The sequence below is a fragment of the Festucalex cinctus genome, chromosome 2 (genome assembly GCF_051991245.1).
Source record: "Festucalex cinctus isolate MCC-2025b chromosome 2, RoL_Fcin_1.0, whole genome shotgun sequence".
NCBI classification, from domain to species: domain Eukaryota; kingdom Metazoa; phylum Chordata; class Actinopteri; order Syngnathiformes; family Syngnathidae; genus Festucalex; species Festucalex cinctus.
Window position 1 is genome coordinate 40329908 of NC_135412.1, and position 18571 is coordinate 40348478.

Below are 18571 nucleotides of genomic sequence, written 5' to 3' on the forward strand. Positions count from 1 at the left end.
CGCAATATCGTGATATTAAAACTACCACAATATCGTCGTCGTCATGTTCACGATATTTAAATGCAACACATCTGTTAAAAAAGTCGGGTTGATTTCCATGTGTGCAGTTCTTGCACCCTCTGGTGGTTAGTTGTTGTTTTTTTAGTGTAATTTAATTTTTATTAGGGATGTTTTGGCCCTTCTATGTTTAAAATCTACACTAATTGTCAGATGAAGGGGAACGTAATATGCCGGTGAAGCAAGTCAATATGTGGAGGAACTCAAGCAATCAAATCACTTTATTTCACTCTTTAAAATAAAACTCAATGTGTGCATGCATTAATAATATAATAATAATAATAATAATAGTAATAATAACAACAACATGAATAAAACAGCAATAATAATAACATAACGATGTTATGGACAAAAGCCCAATATTGGGCTTTTTTTTTTAGTATGACCTCATGTTTTTTACAACATTGTGAACTTTTTTAAAATATCGCCAACCTCCCCCACAATATCGTGATAATATCGTATCGTGACATTTGGATATCGTTACATCCCTACTAGTATCAACCGTTGTTGTGCGTACTGATGGTCCAATAAATTAAGGCTGGTATCAAATCGGTACCCGCCCATACCTAGTAAACACAATTGGCAAGCCGATGTTTGAACGGCCATAATCAGCTGATTTAATTGTCCAGGCCCAGATTTAAATACCATGAAATAAAAGCTGGAATTCTGAACTTTTGTCTCATATTCATCTTTTGATCTGTAACCCAAATGTCTTCAGTATAAAACAACGCCAAATGAATTGACCTTGCGGCTCCAAAACTTTTGGAGGAGAGTGTCTACAGGTGAGGTTATCGGTTTTCAGATCCTTATATACACACACATATACATACATATATATATATATATATATATATATATATATATACACACACATATACATACATATATATATATATATATATATATATATATATATATATATATATATATACATATATACATATATATATATATACATATATATATATATATATATATATATATATATATATATACACACACATATATATATATATATATACACACATAAATATATATATATATATATATATACACATATATATATACACACATATATATATATATATATACACACACATATATATATATATATATACATATATATATATATATATGTGTGTGTCTAAGGTGAAAAGTTCGTCTTCCGAACATTTATTTCCCATAAGAAACCATTAAAATTAGAATAATCCATTCCCAGGTCCCTATAAAACATAATTTTCTACTAAATAAGCCTTAAAACTACACAAAAATATACCTTATTTTATGTATAATAAATGTGCTATTGTATTGTAATTAAAGAAATAAACTGTACTGTATAATAAAGTCGTTTTATTTACCTTTGTGATGGTAGTTCTTATGGATGGTAGCAATGGTAGACTTACTTCATTCGCGAGCGGTTCACCGCGTAGAGTGTTTATGGAACGGTTGCTGCTCATTCGCGCTTTCGTGCTCACCGGATCGGAGGAGGCGTGTCCCTTGGTGAACAAGGAAGTGGAGCATTTTAGCGAGTCAACAAAAAGTGAGCACCGCCAACTACTTTCACTTCTTTTCTGAGACTAAACAGCCGTGGCACTATTTTCTCCTTTTTTGAGGTACGTGATAGCACTTCCGCTTTTTTTTGTGGCGCGAACTCCATTGACTACAATGCAAACGTGCCGCCGAATCGCCATCCCTCGCTTTTGGTGAGAACGCAGCATCAGGCTTAACACTAGCCTGTGGTGGGGTCTTTTTCGGTCCCATAATAGAAAAAGTACACTCAATATGGTCCAAAATGTCTATCAAACACAAACCACGTCCGCACTCAAAGAAAGGGGGTGACGAACTGGGACGCCGTGAGCGTGCGTCAGCTTCTCGTGGCCGCCACCGTGGTGGCGCTGTTCGACCGCGTGGTTTGGTTCGTCCGCCGAAAAGTAGTTCGTCAGCAGAGACTATATGCTCGTTGAGGCGAAAAGTTCGTGAGCTTAAGCGTTCGTCAGCGGAGGTTTTACTGTGTGTATATATATATATATATATATATATATATATATATATTAGAGATAGACCGATATGCTTTTTTCAGGGCCGATACCGATACCGATTATCGGTAGTCAAGGAGGCAGATAACCGATATTTGAAGGCGATATTCATTTGCAGTAAAAGTTAAAATTTTTGAATAATGCAAACCCTAACCGTTCTTTACAATGGATTCTCACACTGCACTTTTCATTTTACATCCTTCCATCTGCAATAAGACGTTGGTGGCGGGGGGAGCTAAATGTGGGGGCCAACGTGACATTACCTTTTATAGCATTTGGGATACTTGTAGTTTTATTCTATAAATGTTATATTTTTATATTTTGAAGTAATAGGAGGAACCCTGTCATTCAAAATGTGCATCAGCTGTGGCATTACTTATTACTACAGCAAAAAAAAAAAAAAAAAAAAAGAAATTCCATGAGAAAAACTATTCATCCCTGAACACCATACAGTTCTTGTAGACCTTATTATGATTATTGTTATTGTTACCATATAGACAGTATTGATAAGCTTAGGATCTTAAATCGAGAACAGCAATATCATGCTACTCCTCTCTACAAGAGAACTGTCAAAAGACACTACATCATGTAGTTTACTGCCACTTAGGATGCCCCAATCAACGCAGAAAAAGGTAGAGTAAATTAACTTGGTTATAATAATAGTAAGAATAACTTGGTTAAACAGACATTGTTGCGGTGGACCGCTGCCAGTTTCTGCTGTTTAATGTGTTTTACACTTATAGACACGTGTGTGTATATGGGCACACTATTCTCTCACTACTGTACTGTATCACTTAATGGCACAGATTTACTTATCTAAATAATAACTGGGCTGCAACATTGCTAATTCACATTAACAAGCACTATCTTAGCTGTCCACATGAATAGTTACTAACACACGAGAAAGTTATACAACACACCAAACATGAGCTCATTATTCAAAGTATGATGCACGTAACGAAATGACATCACTGAACATTAATTGCAGCCGACTACGGCCGTAGATGTTACATATTAGTGGCATCCATTGAGAGGATAATGTCCCAACTGACGGCAGACATGACGTGAAAAGAGAGACAAAACGAGCAAATAAGCACACTATACTTTAGTGCACTTCTCTACTAATGCCAAACATATGGAAGAGAACACGTTCGTGTAGTTAAACGGTGTTTGAGACACTTAATTTGTTACGGAGCGGACTTTAACGAGGTGCACAACGAGCTGTCAATCAAATCGACGTCGAAGCTTAAGGCACACAATGGCAAACCAGTGCGACAAATAAACACAATATAAAGTAACTAAACTCTATTTAGTGTCACTGTGGCATCTAACTGCATAATAACCGCTATGCAACAAGTAGTGGACGTGATGCAATGTGTGCGTCACGAGAGGTAAATATAATGACGTTACTCTACTCTTAACATGGAACTAGACAATATAATAATGACAACTGTTAATATTTGGAACCTTTCTAACAAACATTGTTTACTTAATTAAGTGAAAATGTGTGTGATTCCCTCCCTGAGTAGTTCAAGTAGCGAATTAGCTACTGGGTGTTAGCCTACATGCTAAGCTGAACACACCACTGTTAGCTAGCGGGGATTCAATGCAAGGCAATGCAGCTCCATTCATATAGTGCATTTAATACACAACATAATTCAATGTGTTTAGCTTATCATGGTGAAAAGTTCGGCGGAGTCTCTTCTCTTTTAACATACCTTCGAAGCATGTGTCTCGCGTTGTGTCCGTGGGTGCGTGTGTGACCGGCTACTGTGATACACTGCATACACTACTGATTGGTTCTGGCTCTTGCACGGCTAACCAATCAAATGCTGCTATGGGCGTTACGTTGCTGGAGTTGGACTCCATAACAGACAGAGGGGCTGCATTCGAAGCGAGAATACGGAGTTTTAAATGGATCGCTTATATCGGCCGTCAGATTAATAAAACAGGCTGATACCGATATGTACCAATATGTCAAATATCGGCCCATCTCTAATATATATATATATATATATATATATATATATATATATATATATATATATATATATATATACACACACACCCACACACACACACACACCCACGCACACACACACACACACACACACACACACACACATATATTAGGGGTGTGAATTGCCTTGTACCTGACGATTCGATCCGTATCACGATTCATAGGCCACGATTCGATTCAATACCGATTAATCCCGATATAAATTTACAAGTCGATTGTTGCGATTTTTTTTTTTTACTCAATTTAGAAAATACCTTTCAGTAAACTTGTACATGTACCCTGTAAGATTTGTATGAAATTGTATTATGTATTGATCTGAAACTTCAGTTTTATAACTGTGAGCCACTGTATGTAACAAACAGGAATTGAAATAAAATATTCAGGCTTAATGTTCCATTAATATAACGTTCTTCCATGCTTAAAGTGTGAAAGTTAGACGTTTTGTTGAATATATTTCCATCAAAAATGGATGTTAAAAAAATCGATTCGGCTGCCTATTGAATCGATTCGAGAATTGCGTGCTGTAGTATCGCAATATATTGCCGAATCGATTTATTCAACACCCCTAACACACACACACACACACACATATATATATATATATATATATATATATATATATATATATATAATTTTTTTATTTTATAATTTTTTTTATTTTATGTTTTGTGTGCATTTTAGCATGACTTAGCATTTGTAAATATTCAATGCTACAGTACTTGTTGATTGTTCAATGTGCGTTTTTGGAACAGCGGGCATGCACATTTATGTCTGAGGTAAACATCACGTGTCAAGATATTTGCGTACAGTGGAACCTCTACTTACGAACGTCTCTTCATACGAAATTTTCGAGTTACGAAACGCCTCAACGGGAAAATATTGCCTCTTGTTACGAAATAAATTTCTAGATATGGAAGGTAAAAATACATTACCGAACGCAACATACTTTCGGCTATGGCTATTTCCTACCATAGGTACCTATGAGCGTAAATACTAGATCGGTGTTTGTGCATCGTTCTGGCATCCCATTGGCTAAGAGGAACCTTCTACCATAGGTATCTATGAGCGTATACTAGATCGGTGTTTGTGCATGTTTCTGGCATCCCATTGGCTAAGAGGAACCTCTACCATAGGTATGAGCATATACTAGATCGGTGTCTGTACAGCGTCCTCATCATTCATCCCGCGGCCCATGAGGTGTTCCGATAGTTTTTCGTAAATGTATGAACTAACGGCCAACGAATTTGTGCAAAAATTCAAACAATTGGTGATTGATGAAGGCACAATAAGTTTTTAATTGCGACGAGACGGGCCTTTTTTTTTTTTTTTTTTTTTAAAGATGCCTCGTCATACCGGTTTCAGAATTTGTTTAAAAGAATCGCCCAGAAAAAGTGTTCACCAGTCGGGCGTTTGCTCACTAAGATGATGTTTGCATTGGACATTAACGAAGGATTGTTTAAAAAAAAAAAAAAAAAAAAAAAAAAAAAACATCCATGGATCAGTTCTTTACAAAACACCAGGCAAAAAAAAAAAAAAAAAAAAAAAAAAAAACTTCTGAGAGAGGAGAACATGAACCAGAGGGCAAAAAATACGATGAGGACAGCAGTTAAAATTATTCTTTACTCTATTCTTTGTTATTTACATTATGCACAACTCTCATTTATTGTGCAATAATCTAATTGTAACATGTATTTGTTACATGTTTTGATGCATTTTTATGCTTTATAAAACATTTATGTCTGAAATTTGGGAGGCTTGGAACGGATTAGGGCATTTACATGGAAAATGCGTCTCTACTTACAAATTTTTCTACTTAAGAACTTTCTTCCAGAACCAATTAATTTCGTAAGTAGAGGTACCACTGTACTGTACACAATTTCCGGGCTTTCACATGTGTAAAGGCCTATATACCTCCTCCGTCCACTAGGAGGCAATGTTGCTGCCACCATTGAATGGGAATGAGTTATCTCCTGTTTTTCTTTTAAAAACTTGAAAGTGAAAAACAAATCACGAGCTTTTATGGGATCTTAATATTTTTCATTTAACACGTCAAGAAACAAAACATATAATGTAATTTGTTTCCTTCGAGCTTCCCATAATGTTGGCGGCAACACTGCCTCAGTGCCTCCTAGTGGACGGAGGAGGGACAGGCCTTTCCGCAGGTGAACGTCTGGAACTTGTGTGTGGATATCATGACACTGCATGACGTTTGTCTCAAAAATAAAGGTGCGTGCCCATTGATCCACAAACGCACATTCAACAATTCGAAAGCAGAACTGAATATTTACGAATAAGTCATGATCAACGCACACACAATAGTAAAAAACATGCAAATTGCAGTCATAATGACAGTTCCGAAATAACGTCACAAGTCCAAATGGCGGTTTTATGCTGCATTTGAGGAGGGTATTCAAGGATGGCCGGAAGTCGGAAATATCAGAGTTGTTTTATCCCAGTTCTGACCTGAAAGCATTCGAGGCGAAAGTAGACAACCAAAATGGCGGATAGTAAGTAAGCAAGCAAGCAAGCAGGCAAGCTTTAGTAAGTTGTTTTTATTTTGGTTCTTAAAACTCAATTATGACCTCCAGCAAACTTACCTTCTCGTAATTTTGCTTCACTTATTGTTTTTAATAAGCATTCCATATAGTTCAGTAGTTCACTGTATAATTTCATGCAGGGAGATAGCGGCATACTGTCACGTACGTTGCGTTACGTGAAGTTATGTCAAATGTCAAATATTTATGAATGAAGAAAGCTATCTAGTTTTATATTTATACTCAAGTAAACTGTGTTTTACCATTCACGGTCTATGTTTCCAAAGTGGAAACCATTGTTGAGTGACGTCACTTATAGTCCGTCGGTGAAGTCGGGGTCCTTTTATTCCGACTTCGCAAGTGGAATTTCCGAGTTCAGGGCGGGCGTTCCCGTACACACTTCCTGGTTTGAACTCGGAAAAATCCGACTTCCTACCATCCTCAATGCAGCATTATTCCACTCAAAGTGTCCCATTGCGTATGGAGCCACAACACTGACAATAAGATTTGGTATTGAAAAAAATAATTGTCATTGTGGAAAAAGCTGCATTGAGATTGAAACAAGAATTGGCATTGTAAAAGGTTGTATTGAAAAATAAAATACAAACATTAAAAAAAAAAAAAAAAACACTTTTCTTTAAAACTCATTCACTGCCAGTCATTATAGAAAATTTTTACATTTCCAATACTCACGTGATATTACATTCAATAATTATATATATAAACCGAATCTACCAAATAACAGAATAGACTCCCTACTTTTTGTCCCGTCCCGTTCTTTTATAATTGACAGCAGAAAAATGTAGGTTTGCCAAAATACAGCCATTTCTCCCATGGACTCTGAAACTGTGTTTATTTCCTATAAAATGGGGCAATGATGTCATCTACGGGTGGTTGGGCATCAGTAAAGTTGTTTCCAAGTTTGATATTTACAGTGGAGCATGCTCAGATTCGCCCCCATTTAGCACCGCTCTAAAAAATACAATTGACAAGTATACTTGTCAAAGGCAGTGAATGAGTTAACCATATTTTTTTGTATTATAATGTCTTTTTCAATGTCAATCTGCAGATTTTTTTACGCTTTCTCTTTTCTTTTTTCTCGAGTGTCATTTTTTTTTTTTAAGTTTCAACTCTCTGGTTTTCAGTTCCAACTTATTGGCAGTGTTTTAATGTGGCGGGGTGGGCGCAGGGTTTGGGGCGGGGCTTTGACCAGGAGAACGCCTTCCAGCTTTTCTGGAGAGGAGAGAGGAGAGCACGCTCTCTGTCGGCTAAAGGCAATACCTGAATTCACTGTGGCATATCGTCAAAGACTCGTGGATACAAAAGTTGACCAAGAAGTCCTAAACTAGAGATAGACCAATATGCTTTTTTCAGGGCCGATACCGATTCCGATTATCGGTAGTCAAGGAGGCAGATAACCGATATTTGAAGCCGATATTCATTTGCAGTAAAAGTTAAAATGTTGGCACCAAATTTTTGAATAATGCAAACCCTAACCGTTCTTTACAATGGATTCTCACACTGCACTTTTCATTTTACATCCTTCTATCTGCAATAAGACGTTGGTGGCGGGGGGAGTTAAATGTGGGGGCCAATGTGACATTACCTTTTATAGCATTTGGGATACTTGTAGTTTTATTCTATAAATGTTATATTTTTATATTTTGAAGTAATAGGAGGAACCCTGTCATTCAAAATGTGCATCAGCTGTGGCATTACTTATTACTACAGCAAAAAAAAATAAAAAAATTCCATGAGAAAAACTATTCATCCCTGAACACTAGGGGTGTGAATTGCCTAGTACCTGACGATTCGATTCGTATCACGATTCACAGGTCACGATTCGATTCGATACCGATTAATCCCGATACGAATGGTCACGATTCGATACCGATTAATCCCGATACGAATTTATAAGTCGATTGTTGCGATTTTTTCCCATTCAAATTTAGAAAATACTATCAGTAAATTTGTACATGTACACTGTAAGATTTGTATGAATATATTTATCTAAAACTTGAGGCTTATAACCGTGAGCCACTGTACACAAACAGTTTGCAATCTGTTTCACATTTGAACAGCATTAAAATAAAAATATTAAGGCTTAATGTGCCGTTCATATAACATTCTTCCATGCTCAAGGTGTGAATCCTAAAAAAAAAAAAAAAAAAAAAAAAAAAAAAATTAAAAAAAATCGATTCTGCCGATTATTGAATCGATTCGAGAATCGCGCGATGTAGTATCGCGATATATCGCCGAATCGATTTTTTTAACACCCCTACTGAACACCATACAGTTCTTGTAGACCTTATTATAATTATTGTTATTGTTACCATATAGACAGTTTTGATAAGATGAGGATCTTAAATCGAGAACAGCAATATCATGCTACTCCTCTCTACAAGAGAACTGTCAAAAGACACTTCATCATGTAGTTTACTGCCACTTAGGATGCCCCAATCAACGCAGAAAAAGGTAGAGTAAAATAACTTGGTTATAATAATAGTAAGAATAACTTGGTTAAACAGACATTGTTGCGGTGGACCGCTGCCACTTTCTGCTGTTTAATGTTTACACTTATAGACACGTGTGTGTATATGGGCACACTATTCTCTCACTACTGTACTGTACTGTATCACTTAATGGCACAGATTTACTTGTCTAAATAATAACTAGGCTGCAACATTGCTAATTCACATTAACAAGCACTATCTTAGCTGTCCACATGAATAGTTACTAACACACGAGAAAGTTATACAACACACCAAACATGAGCTCATTATTCAAAGTATGATGCATGTAACGAAATTACATCACTGAACATTAATTGCAGCCGACTACGGCCGTAGATGTTACATATTAGTGGCATCCATTGAGAGGATAATGTCTAACATACGGAAGAGAACACGTTCGTGTAGTTAAACGGTGTTTGAGACACTTAATTTGTTACGGAGCGGACTTTAACGAGGTGCACAACGAGCTGTCAATCAAATCGACGTCGAAGCTTAAGGCACACAATGGCAAACCAGTGCGACAAATAAACACAATATAAAGTAACTAAACGCTATTTAGTGTCACTGTGGCATCCAACTGCATAATAACCGCTATGCAACAAGTAGTGGACGTGACCTAGAATGCAATGTGTGCGTCACGAGAGGTAAATATAATGACATTACTCTACTCTTAACATGGAACTAGACAATATAATAATGACAACTGTTAATATTTGGAACCTTTCTAACAAACATTATTTACTTAATTAAGTGAAAATGTGTGTGATTCCCTCCCCGAGTAGCGAATTAGCTACTGGGTGTTAGCCTACATGCTAAGCTGAACACACCACTGTTAGCTAGCGGGGATTCAATGCAAGGCAATGCAGCTCCATTCATATAGTGCATTTAATACACAACATAATTCAATGTGTTTAGCTTATCATGGTGAAACGATCGGCGGAGTCTCTTCTCTTTTAACTTACCTTCGAAGCATGTGTGTCTCGCGTTGTGTCCGTGGGCGCGTGTGTGACCGGCTACTGTGATACACGGCATACACTACTGATTGGTTCTGGCTTTTGCACGGCTAACCAATCAAATGCTGCTATGGGCGTTACATTGCTGGAGTTGGACTCCATAACAGACAGAGACGCTCTGGGCTGCATTCGAAGCGAAAAGACGGAGTTTTAAATGGATCGCTCATATCGGCCGTCAGATTAATAAAACAGACAGATACCGATATGTACCAATATGTCAAATATCGGCCCCGATTATCGGCCCATCTCTATCCTAAACCGCCTGTAAGTCTGTGTTTTTTCTACATATAACCTTGTGATGTCAGTGTTAATGTTTCTGGAGTAAACCACTTAGCATGCTAGCTAACTATGTATAATATATGCCACAGGATATTCAGTTATTGCCTTTAGCCGACAGAGGGCGTGCTCTCCTCTCCGGAAAAGCTGGAAGGCGTTCTCCTGGTCAAAGCCCCGCCCCAAACCCCGCGCCCGCCACTCCACGTTAAAACACTCCCAATATGTTGAAACTGAAAAAAAAGAGAGGTGAAACTGAAACCCAGCGAGTCGAAACTGAAAAACCCTGAAACTCTGGGAAAAAAAGAGAAAGAGTAAAAAAAATTAAAAAACCCTGCAGATTGGCATTGAAAAATACATCATAATACAAAAAATATGGTTAAAGAAAATAGTGTTTTTTCAATGTTTGTATTTTATTTTTCAATACAACCTTTTACAATGCCAATCTTTGTTTCAATGCCAATGCAGCTTTTTCCACAATGACATTTTTTTTTTCAATACTAAATCTTATTGTCAGTGCTGTGGCTCCATAGGTTTGTATGCTAGTCACAGGCAAAAACAATACAAAAATGAAGTGTTGCATTAAAGGCCCGGTCTGCCGTTTTCACTCAGGAAGAGGCACTTTTTAAAATACATGATTTAAACAAACAAACAAACAAACAAACTACTTCTCAATTTACAGCTATGGGCTTCTCTTAATTGTTTTGTAAACAGCAGGGACGTTTCTGTGGAAAGACAGTATTTATACCCCTCCAGCCAATCGCAGACCGGTGGGTGATGTATCGCAAACGGGGCCAGGCGAATTTGTCAGCTGCATGACGTCACTCCCGCAGCAATTTGACAGCACGCACGGATTTTTTTTCACTCACTCGTTCACACATGTAAGCTTCTGTGAGTGAATGAGTGGAAAAAAAAAAAAAAAAAAAAAACTGTGCGTGCTGTCAAATTGCCACGCGAGTGACGTCACGCAGCTGACAAATTCGCCCGGCCCCGTTTGCGACACGCCACCCCCGACTCTGCGATTGGCTGGAGGAGTATAAACACTGTCTTTCCACAGAAACGTCCCGCTGTTTACAAAACAAACACAAAATGGCAAAATACAGGCTGGGGGGGTGGGGTGTTAGGAAAAAATCACCACCAGACATTAAGAGAAGCTCATAGCTGTAAATTGAGAAGTAGTTTGTTTGTTTAAATCCTGTATTTAAAAAGCGCCTTTTCCTGAGTGAAAACGCCAGACCGGGCTTTTAAATATAATAACAAATGCCCGGATGTTCGGAGTTGTCAATTTGTGGATCTGAAAAAACACACGTGAGAGTAACGGATACATTTGTGGATCTGAAAAGCGCGCATATATTTGTGCACACATCACTCCCTGATACTGGCAGGACCGCAGTCGATAAATCAACGGCGATTCCACGTTGACATATGTCCTGTACATTCGTTAACATACTTCAGTGGTCAAGATCAAAGCTACCATGACACATCACAAGTTACACTAGCTGAAGAATAAACAGAGTGGTGATAATTATGCATCAAAACAGCAACCACTTCCACTTAGCTCGCGGTGCAATAAATGGAAAAACTCACCAATGTGTGTAGTGGATTGCCCATGTGGTCCAGTCACCTGCATGCTGATCTGCCTGTCTGGTTGGGGGATACATTTCAGGCAAAACGAGTGCAAGCAAGGTAGAAGCTTTGGTTCGCATTCTCGGCTCTGAAGACTTTGTTTACATACTGCGCACGTATCCAATAAATTAACGGGAGTCTGTGTCGTCGTAGTCGCCAGGGCGGTGGGAGGTGGGGACATTTGCGAGGCGAGTCCACTGACAGCGGCATTGTCGGCAGCTGAGGCTTCCGCGGGAGTCGACTCGGCAATGCTTGGGCTGGTGTTATCCATCGGGCTAGCGGCGCTGCTGCCGCTAACATTGCTGATGCTAACCTCAACGCCTCCTTCGCCGGTGACTGTCGTCGCCTCCTGAGTGGCTACACGCGGCTCGGTGTCTTCCGCTTCCTTTGTTTCGCCTTCATTAACGGAAGGCGCAGTTTCGGGTTGGGTCTCCTCCTGCATGTTTTCTTGCGCCGAAGGAGGAGGCTCCGGGTTTGGTGACGGTTCCATGTCATCGACGCCTTTGTTATCCGCCATCTTCCTTCCTCTTTGAACCGCTTGGACGTCCTACGTGACTTGCCAAACCACGACTACGTCCGTGCGTCATGACGTCACAGCGAGAGCTTCGCGTGCTTCCGTTTTCCTGACGCTCTTCATCCATGTATGGCATTTCAAACAGAGATACGTCGACATTACGTGTAGCGTCATTTTCAACGTCATGTCACTATATCATACTCGCGTTATAATGACGCCAAATCACAAAAATAGTAACATGCAGTGACGATTGAACTAATCTGTAAATTAGTTCACTGCAGTGCCCGCTGTTACCACTAGAAGGCGCTCTTATACACGTAGATTTTTGGACTCTGAAAAGTCATTAAATTGCGAAATTGATTAATGCTTTTTAAAATTATGTATTTATTTATGTTTTATTTTTTATTTTTATTGAGATTTTCCTTCGTTTTTATCTTTTACCGCTCTCAAGTTGTGATTCAAACAATCTCGTTGGCTGGCAATGCCAATTTCTTTCATTGGCTCGTGGGCCAATTAATACTGAGCTTTACACTCTACCAGGCAATAAGGGGCAACGATGATAATTGACTATGATGACACGTATTGACTATGATGTTACTCAATGGGGTATATGCCACGGAAGAGGCGGGACTGATTTTTGCACAAGTTTGTTTCGGTTCGTCTTGCGACGTATGGGCTGCATCAAAAATACTTGTGCTTCCGACTTTATGGCCCTGTGTTGCGCGTTCGCAACATGGACCGGAAATAAACTGATGCGCAAAATCACGTCCCGCCTCTTCCATGGCATAAACCCCATTGATGATTGACGTAACCAGGAGGAATCAAAGAGTCTGAGCCATTCATTGTCATTAGATATGTAGTGGACAAAGCAGAATTCTCAACTGGTGGGTCGGTACTCAAAAGTGGGTCGCTGAGCCATTTTGGGTGGTCGTAGAAACTATTGTTCCCAACTTCTGTAAGTGGGTTGTGACGATAGAAAAGAGTGACAACATTTGAGAACCAATGGACGATGTATGAAATAAGTTAGTCAATTGGGGGTGACACTACACGGGTGCTCCATTAGTTATTGCTGTGCCATAGCCGGAAGTCATAAATATAAAACATATAAATTATTATACCACATTGTTTTACAATGTGTAATTAAAAAATAATACAAACAGCAATTTAAACAGTATAAACATTTTACTCTAATTTTGGGTAAATTGGCATTTGGTCATAGTCTAAACTGAATAAAATTTACAGTTGGGAGAGACTAAAATATTCAGAGTAGCCTAAATATGAATGTAATGTAAAAAGCGTTAATGTTACTCTGTTTAGGCTGGGACCAAATAATCTTTTTGAGTAAAATGTACTCTACGAAACCTACTGTGTCACTGTACAGTATGTGTATCTGTAATGTGTAAAATGATCCCCTGTAAAGAAGAAATGAAGCCATGTTCTCCCTATGCTTGCATGGGCGTTTTCTGGGAACTCCTCCCACATTCCAAGAAAACGTAGGTTATAGGTACTGAAGACTTATTGTCCATGCATGCTCATCCGCGACCTTAATGAGGACAAGTGCTGTAGAAATGGATGAGTGAATAAAATAAGTTATAAAGCACATTAGCTTACTATTATTTACATTTTTTTCTTTAGTTCATCGTAACCTGTTTCTGATTTAAAAACACTCCCACCGCTGGAGAGCAGTCATCGCAACTCAACAGCAGTTCCACATTTCTACTCGAAAGCGAAGAAGAAGGAACCCGAACGTCAAAGAAAGCGGCGCAATTATTTTATCTAGATTAACATGTCTGGGACTGCATCAGTTGCGGGTGAAGTGTTTGTTGATGCATTACCATATTTTGACCAAGGTTACGATGCCGCCGGTGTCAGAGAAGCTGTGAGTAAAGTGTAATCTGAAAGCTATTATGCTAAATCTGAGCATGTGCTAAGATACTCTGGCTATTAGTTTTATTGGTGGACTATATCTTTCGCTCATACCAAGCAGATCAATATAATACTAATACTACGGTCGTTATATCCGAATTAAAAATGTGAAGGAAGATTAGAATGGACCGAGCCAGATGACCTTAAAATACACGAAGTGGTTGTTTTGCCGTGACTGCCACCGATTTAGCATTATTTTGCCGTGAATTTCACGGCACTTCTGTGCCTATAGCTGTGTACCACAACCAGCTCGTGCCATACTTTAACAGCATTTACTATCTGGGCTGACTTCTGTTGGAAGTTTATTCCATTTGTGTGCAGCATAACGGCTAAATACAGCTTCACCGTGTTTACTTTGGACTCTGGGTTCCACTAATTAACCCAACTCTGCAGATCTCAGAGCCCTAATGGCTATAGTCAATCAGCATTTATTGAAACTATCTGGGACATAACGGCCACATCTGTCTCTTTTCACTTGGTTTTCAATTTGTTTTGTCACTGAAATAGGCTGTTATACTAGCATTACTAGCCTACTATAACTTTTGTGTATTTGGTTTATGACATTAAGATCGAAATTATGGTTAATTTTTCAGCACACAAGTCTCAATTAGTGATAATTTTGCAATATTGCAGAGGTTCAGAGTTGCCTTTGGTAGACGTTATGGCAAGTGGAAGTAAGCTTGTAGCAAGAAGTGTCTGTTTCGATAAGACATGTACAGCGATTGACCAATAAGAATAGTTGCCGGTCACAGCAAAATACCCAATGCCTAAAATAAAATAGCCATACACTTTTCCACAAAAAAAATGCTTTTAATGGCTGCATTTCTTCTAGCATTAGAGAAAAAGAAAATCTCGTTATTGAAAATCAGTATTGCTTTCCCACCAACATGTATTATCTTTCACAGAAGTAATTGAAAGAAGCATGTTTTTTAAGCATAACCTTTTCAGCAATTGTCATTGCATGGAAACTCCCTCCATAACCTCCCATTCACTTGTGAAGGGGTGTTTCAGCACCTGTCGGCCAATTGAGGCTATGTCTGTTACTTGACTATTTGGGCTTCAGGATGGCATTGTTTGATGTGGAAGATTGGTGCTATACTAATCCACCTCCCTCCTCTAATTTAATAAAAAATGTGATCTGATTCTCAGGCTGCAGCATTAGTGGAGGAGGAAACCAGAAGATACAGACCAACCAAGAACTACTTGAGCTACCTGCCTACTCCTGACTTTTCTGCTTTTGAGGTGACAAACACCCTAGATCCGTAAAATTGCCTTTAGAGCGCCTGCAGTGACAAAAATCAAAACCTTGCCTCTTGTCATCCTCCAGACTAAAACTATGAAGAATGAATTCGATCGCCTAGCAGCACGACAACCCATGGAGCTCCTGAGCATGAAGAGGTCAGTTCTGCAATATTGTGGAAAAAAAAATACATTCGGATAAAGAATACTTAGACTAAATCTTTGAAGAAAAAGTACCTTGCAGTTTTTTTTTGTTTTTTTTTTATATTTAGCAGTAAGTTCACATGTTCACAGTATACAATGGGCACTACCAAGGCTACCCTTTTAACACTTTGATGGGCTGCCATATTTAACTCCCCGTCCCCATTACTCCAACTAGCTAAAGTGGAAGAAAACGGATGCATCTTTAAATTTGATTACATCAAATGATGTCGTCTTTCCTCTGTAGATATGAGCTGCCAGCACCCTCTTCAGGTCAGAAGAATGACGTTACAGCTTGGCAGGAGTGTGTGAACAACTCCATGGCCCAGCTAGAGCACCAGGCGGTCCGCATCGAGAACCTGGAACTCATGTCGCAGTATGGAACCAACGCGTGGAAAGTCTACAACGAGTATGTGAAGGTTACTTCTTCATGTGGAAAAATGTGGACTTTGACCTAAAAGTACCTTATTCTTCCTCCTCCAGTACCCTGGCCTTCATGATCGAGATGGCTCAAAAGGAACTTCAGAAATTCAGGTGAACAGTTCTCTCAAAGTGAAGTTAAATGAACACGTTAATCAGTTCATTTGACTTCTGTCACACACAGGAAACAAATTCAAGATTTGAATTGGCAGCGTAAAAATGACCAGTTAGCCGGAGGAGCCAAACTGCGAGAGCTGGAGTCAAAGTATGTCGCGTGACGAGCCGCATGCATTTCATTGAGTTTCATTTGTTCGTATCCAGAAGGCTAAGATTTGCCACATCTTGTCCACTAACAGCTGGGTGTCGCTGGTCAGCAAGAACTACGAGATCGAGCGAGCCATCGTACATCTGGAAAATGAAGTCGGTCAGCTCAGGCAGCAGCAGGGGGACGAGAACAAGGAGAACATTAGGCAGGATTTTTGACTCCCTCCCACGATACTTATTCGATCTTTGTCAGACATGTCGCAGTTGTTTTATAATGACATAAGAAAGTCAAACTTGGAGGAGTCAACATTTGGAAAGGTGAGTCTGAGAACAGACTGTGGAGGGACGTTAACGATGCTGAATGACTTCATATTTCCAGGCAAGCGCAGATATGAATGATAACCATGGATGTGATTGATCGTTTCCTGTCACTTTGTCGTTTATCGGCAGCTCTCTTCATTAACTTCTGGTTTTATGGCATTTTAATAAAGTCAACATTTCCTAAAGTGGACTTTTTTTCATTTCGGCGATCAGCAAGCCTGAGCCTGGTGACAGTTATTTAATTGTGCTTAGGTTAAAAAAATAAATAAATAAATTGCTAAACCAATTGGAAGCCCTGGAAATGTAATTTCTGAAAAAGAAAATGTTACAGCAATGATTTTTTGTTTTAAAAAAAAAAAAAAACACACACACACAAAGACATCAGTACAGGACATGTTTCTATGGGCAACGATGTAGACAATTAGCAGACTTATTTCTGAATATACACTGAAACGTGGAGTTAAAAAAAAAAAACTGCAAGGAGATAACCAAGGTTGAATGCTCATTAACCCACTTTTATAAAATTCAAAACATCCTTATTCATTAACAAAAAACAATACTTATAAACACTAACGTCATCTTTTTCAAGACACGTGCATTTCACATTATTAAGGAACTGAATTAGGGACCATTAAAGGGATACTTTATTTAGCCATATTTGGCAGTCAATATTTTGCTTAAAATAAATTTATTTTCAATATTTTTCATGTACAATTAGTAGCCTTAAAGGCACTGTCTTCCAGTTTCACTCTGGAAAAGGCACTTTTTAAATACAGGATTTAAACAATCAAATTACTTCTCAACTTACATTGTCTTCATTTCTGGTGGTGAGTTCGTCCTAAACCCGCACCCCCCCAGCCTGTATTTTGCCATTTTGTGTTTGTTTTGTAAACAGCGGGACGTTTCTGTGAGAAGACAGTGTTTACACCCCTCCAGCCAATCGCAGAACAAGGGGTGGTGTGTCGCAAACGGGGCCGGGCGAACGTGTCGGCTGCGTGACGTCACTCCCGCGGCAATTTGAAAGCACGCACAGATTTTTTTTTTTTACTCACTCATTCACACATGTAAACTTCTGTGAATGAGTGAGTGAGGGAGTGAAGAAAAAATCCGTGCGTGCTTTCAAATTGCCGCGGGAGTGACCTCACAAAACCGACAAGTTCACCCGCCCAGTTTGCGACACACCACCCCCCTGCTCTGCAATTGGCTGGAGGGGTGTAAACACTGTCTCTCCACAGAAACGTCCCGCTGTTTACAAAACAAACACAAAATGGCAAAATACAGGCTGGGGGGGGGTGCGGGTTTAGGACGAACTCACCACCAGAAATGAAGACAAGCCCTGATGTGTAAATTGAGAAGTAGTTTGATTGTTTAAATCCTGTATTTAAAAAGTGCCTTTTCTAGAGTGAAACTGGCAGACATTGCCTTTAAAAACACATTTCGCAACTTGCTGTCTACTAAAAATGACATCACAAGGGCTCAAGTAACCAATCACAGCTCAGCTTGTGAATGTCACATGACCAAACCTAGAAAACAGGTGAGCTGTGATTGGTTACCTGAGCCCTTGTGATGTCATTTTCAGTCGACAGCAAGTTGCAAAATGTGTTTTTAAAGGTA

At 38.9% G+C, this 18571-nt stretch overlaps 2 protein-coding genes across 6 annotated transcripts in view; one reads left to right on the plus strand and one right to left on the minus strand.

Annotated features, from left to right (window-relative positions):
- The window catches only part of trim33 (tripartite motif containing 33), an 81637-nt gene extending 68995 nt beyond the window's left edge, over positions 1-12642 (minus strand). For 2 of the 5 annotated variants that reach the window (XM_077515103.1, XM_077515100.1), the window contains exon 1: positions 12034-12640. In XM_077515103.1, the coding sequence (XP_077371229.1) occupies positions 12034-12589 (556 nt within the window). In that variant the 5' untranslated portion in view covers positions 12590-12640. Of the gene's footprint in view, positions 1-1460; positions 1480-12033 lie in introns of those variants that run through there. The other 3 variants (XM_077515098.1, XM_077515101.1, XM_077515102.1) reach the window with 3 other exon arrangements.
- A 1465-nt stretch (positions 12643-14107) lies between these two features.
- On the plus strand, positions 14108-17142 carry bcas2 (BCAS2 pre-mRNA processing factor). Its single transcript, XM_077515110.1, has 7 exons — positions 14108-14465; positions 15662-15754; positions 15840-15910; positions 16200-16361; positions 16436-16486; positions 16557-16637; positions 16729-17142. The coding sequence occupies exons 1-7, from the start codon at positions 14373-14375 to the stop codon at positions 16853-16855; spliced, it is 678 nt and encodes a 225-aa protein (XP_077371236.1). The 5' UTR covers positions 14108-14372; the 3' UTR covers positions 16856-17142.
- The last annotated feature ends 1429 nt before the right edge of the window (positions 17143-18571 follow it).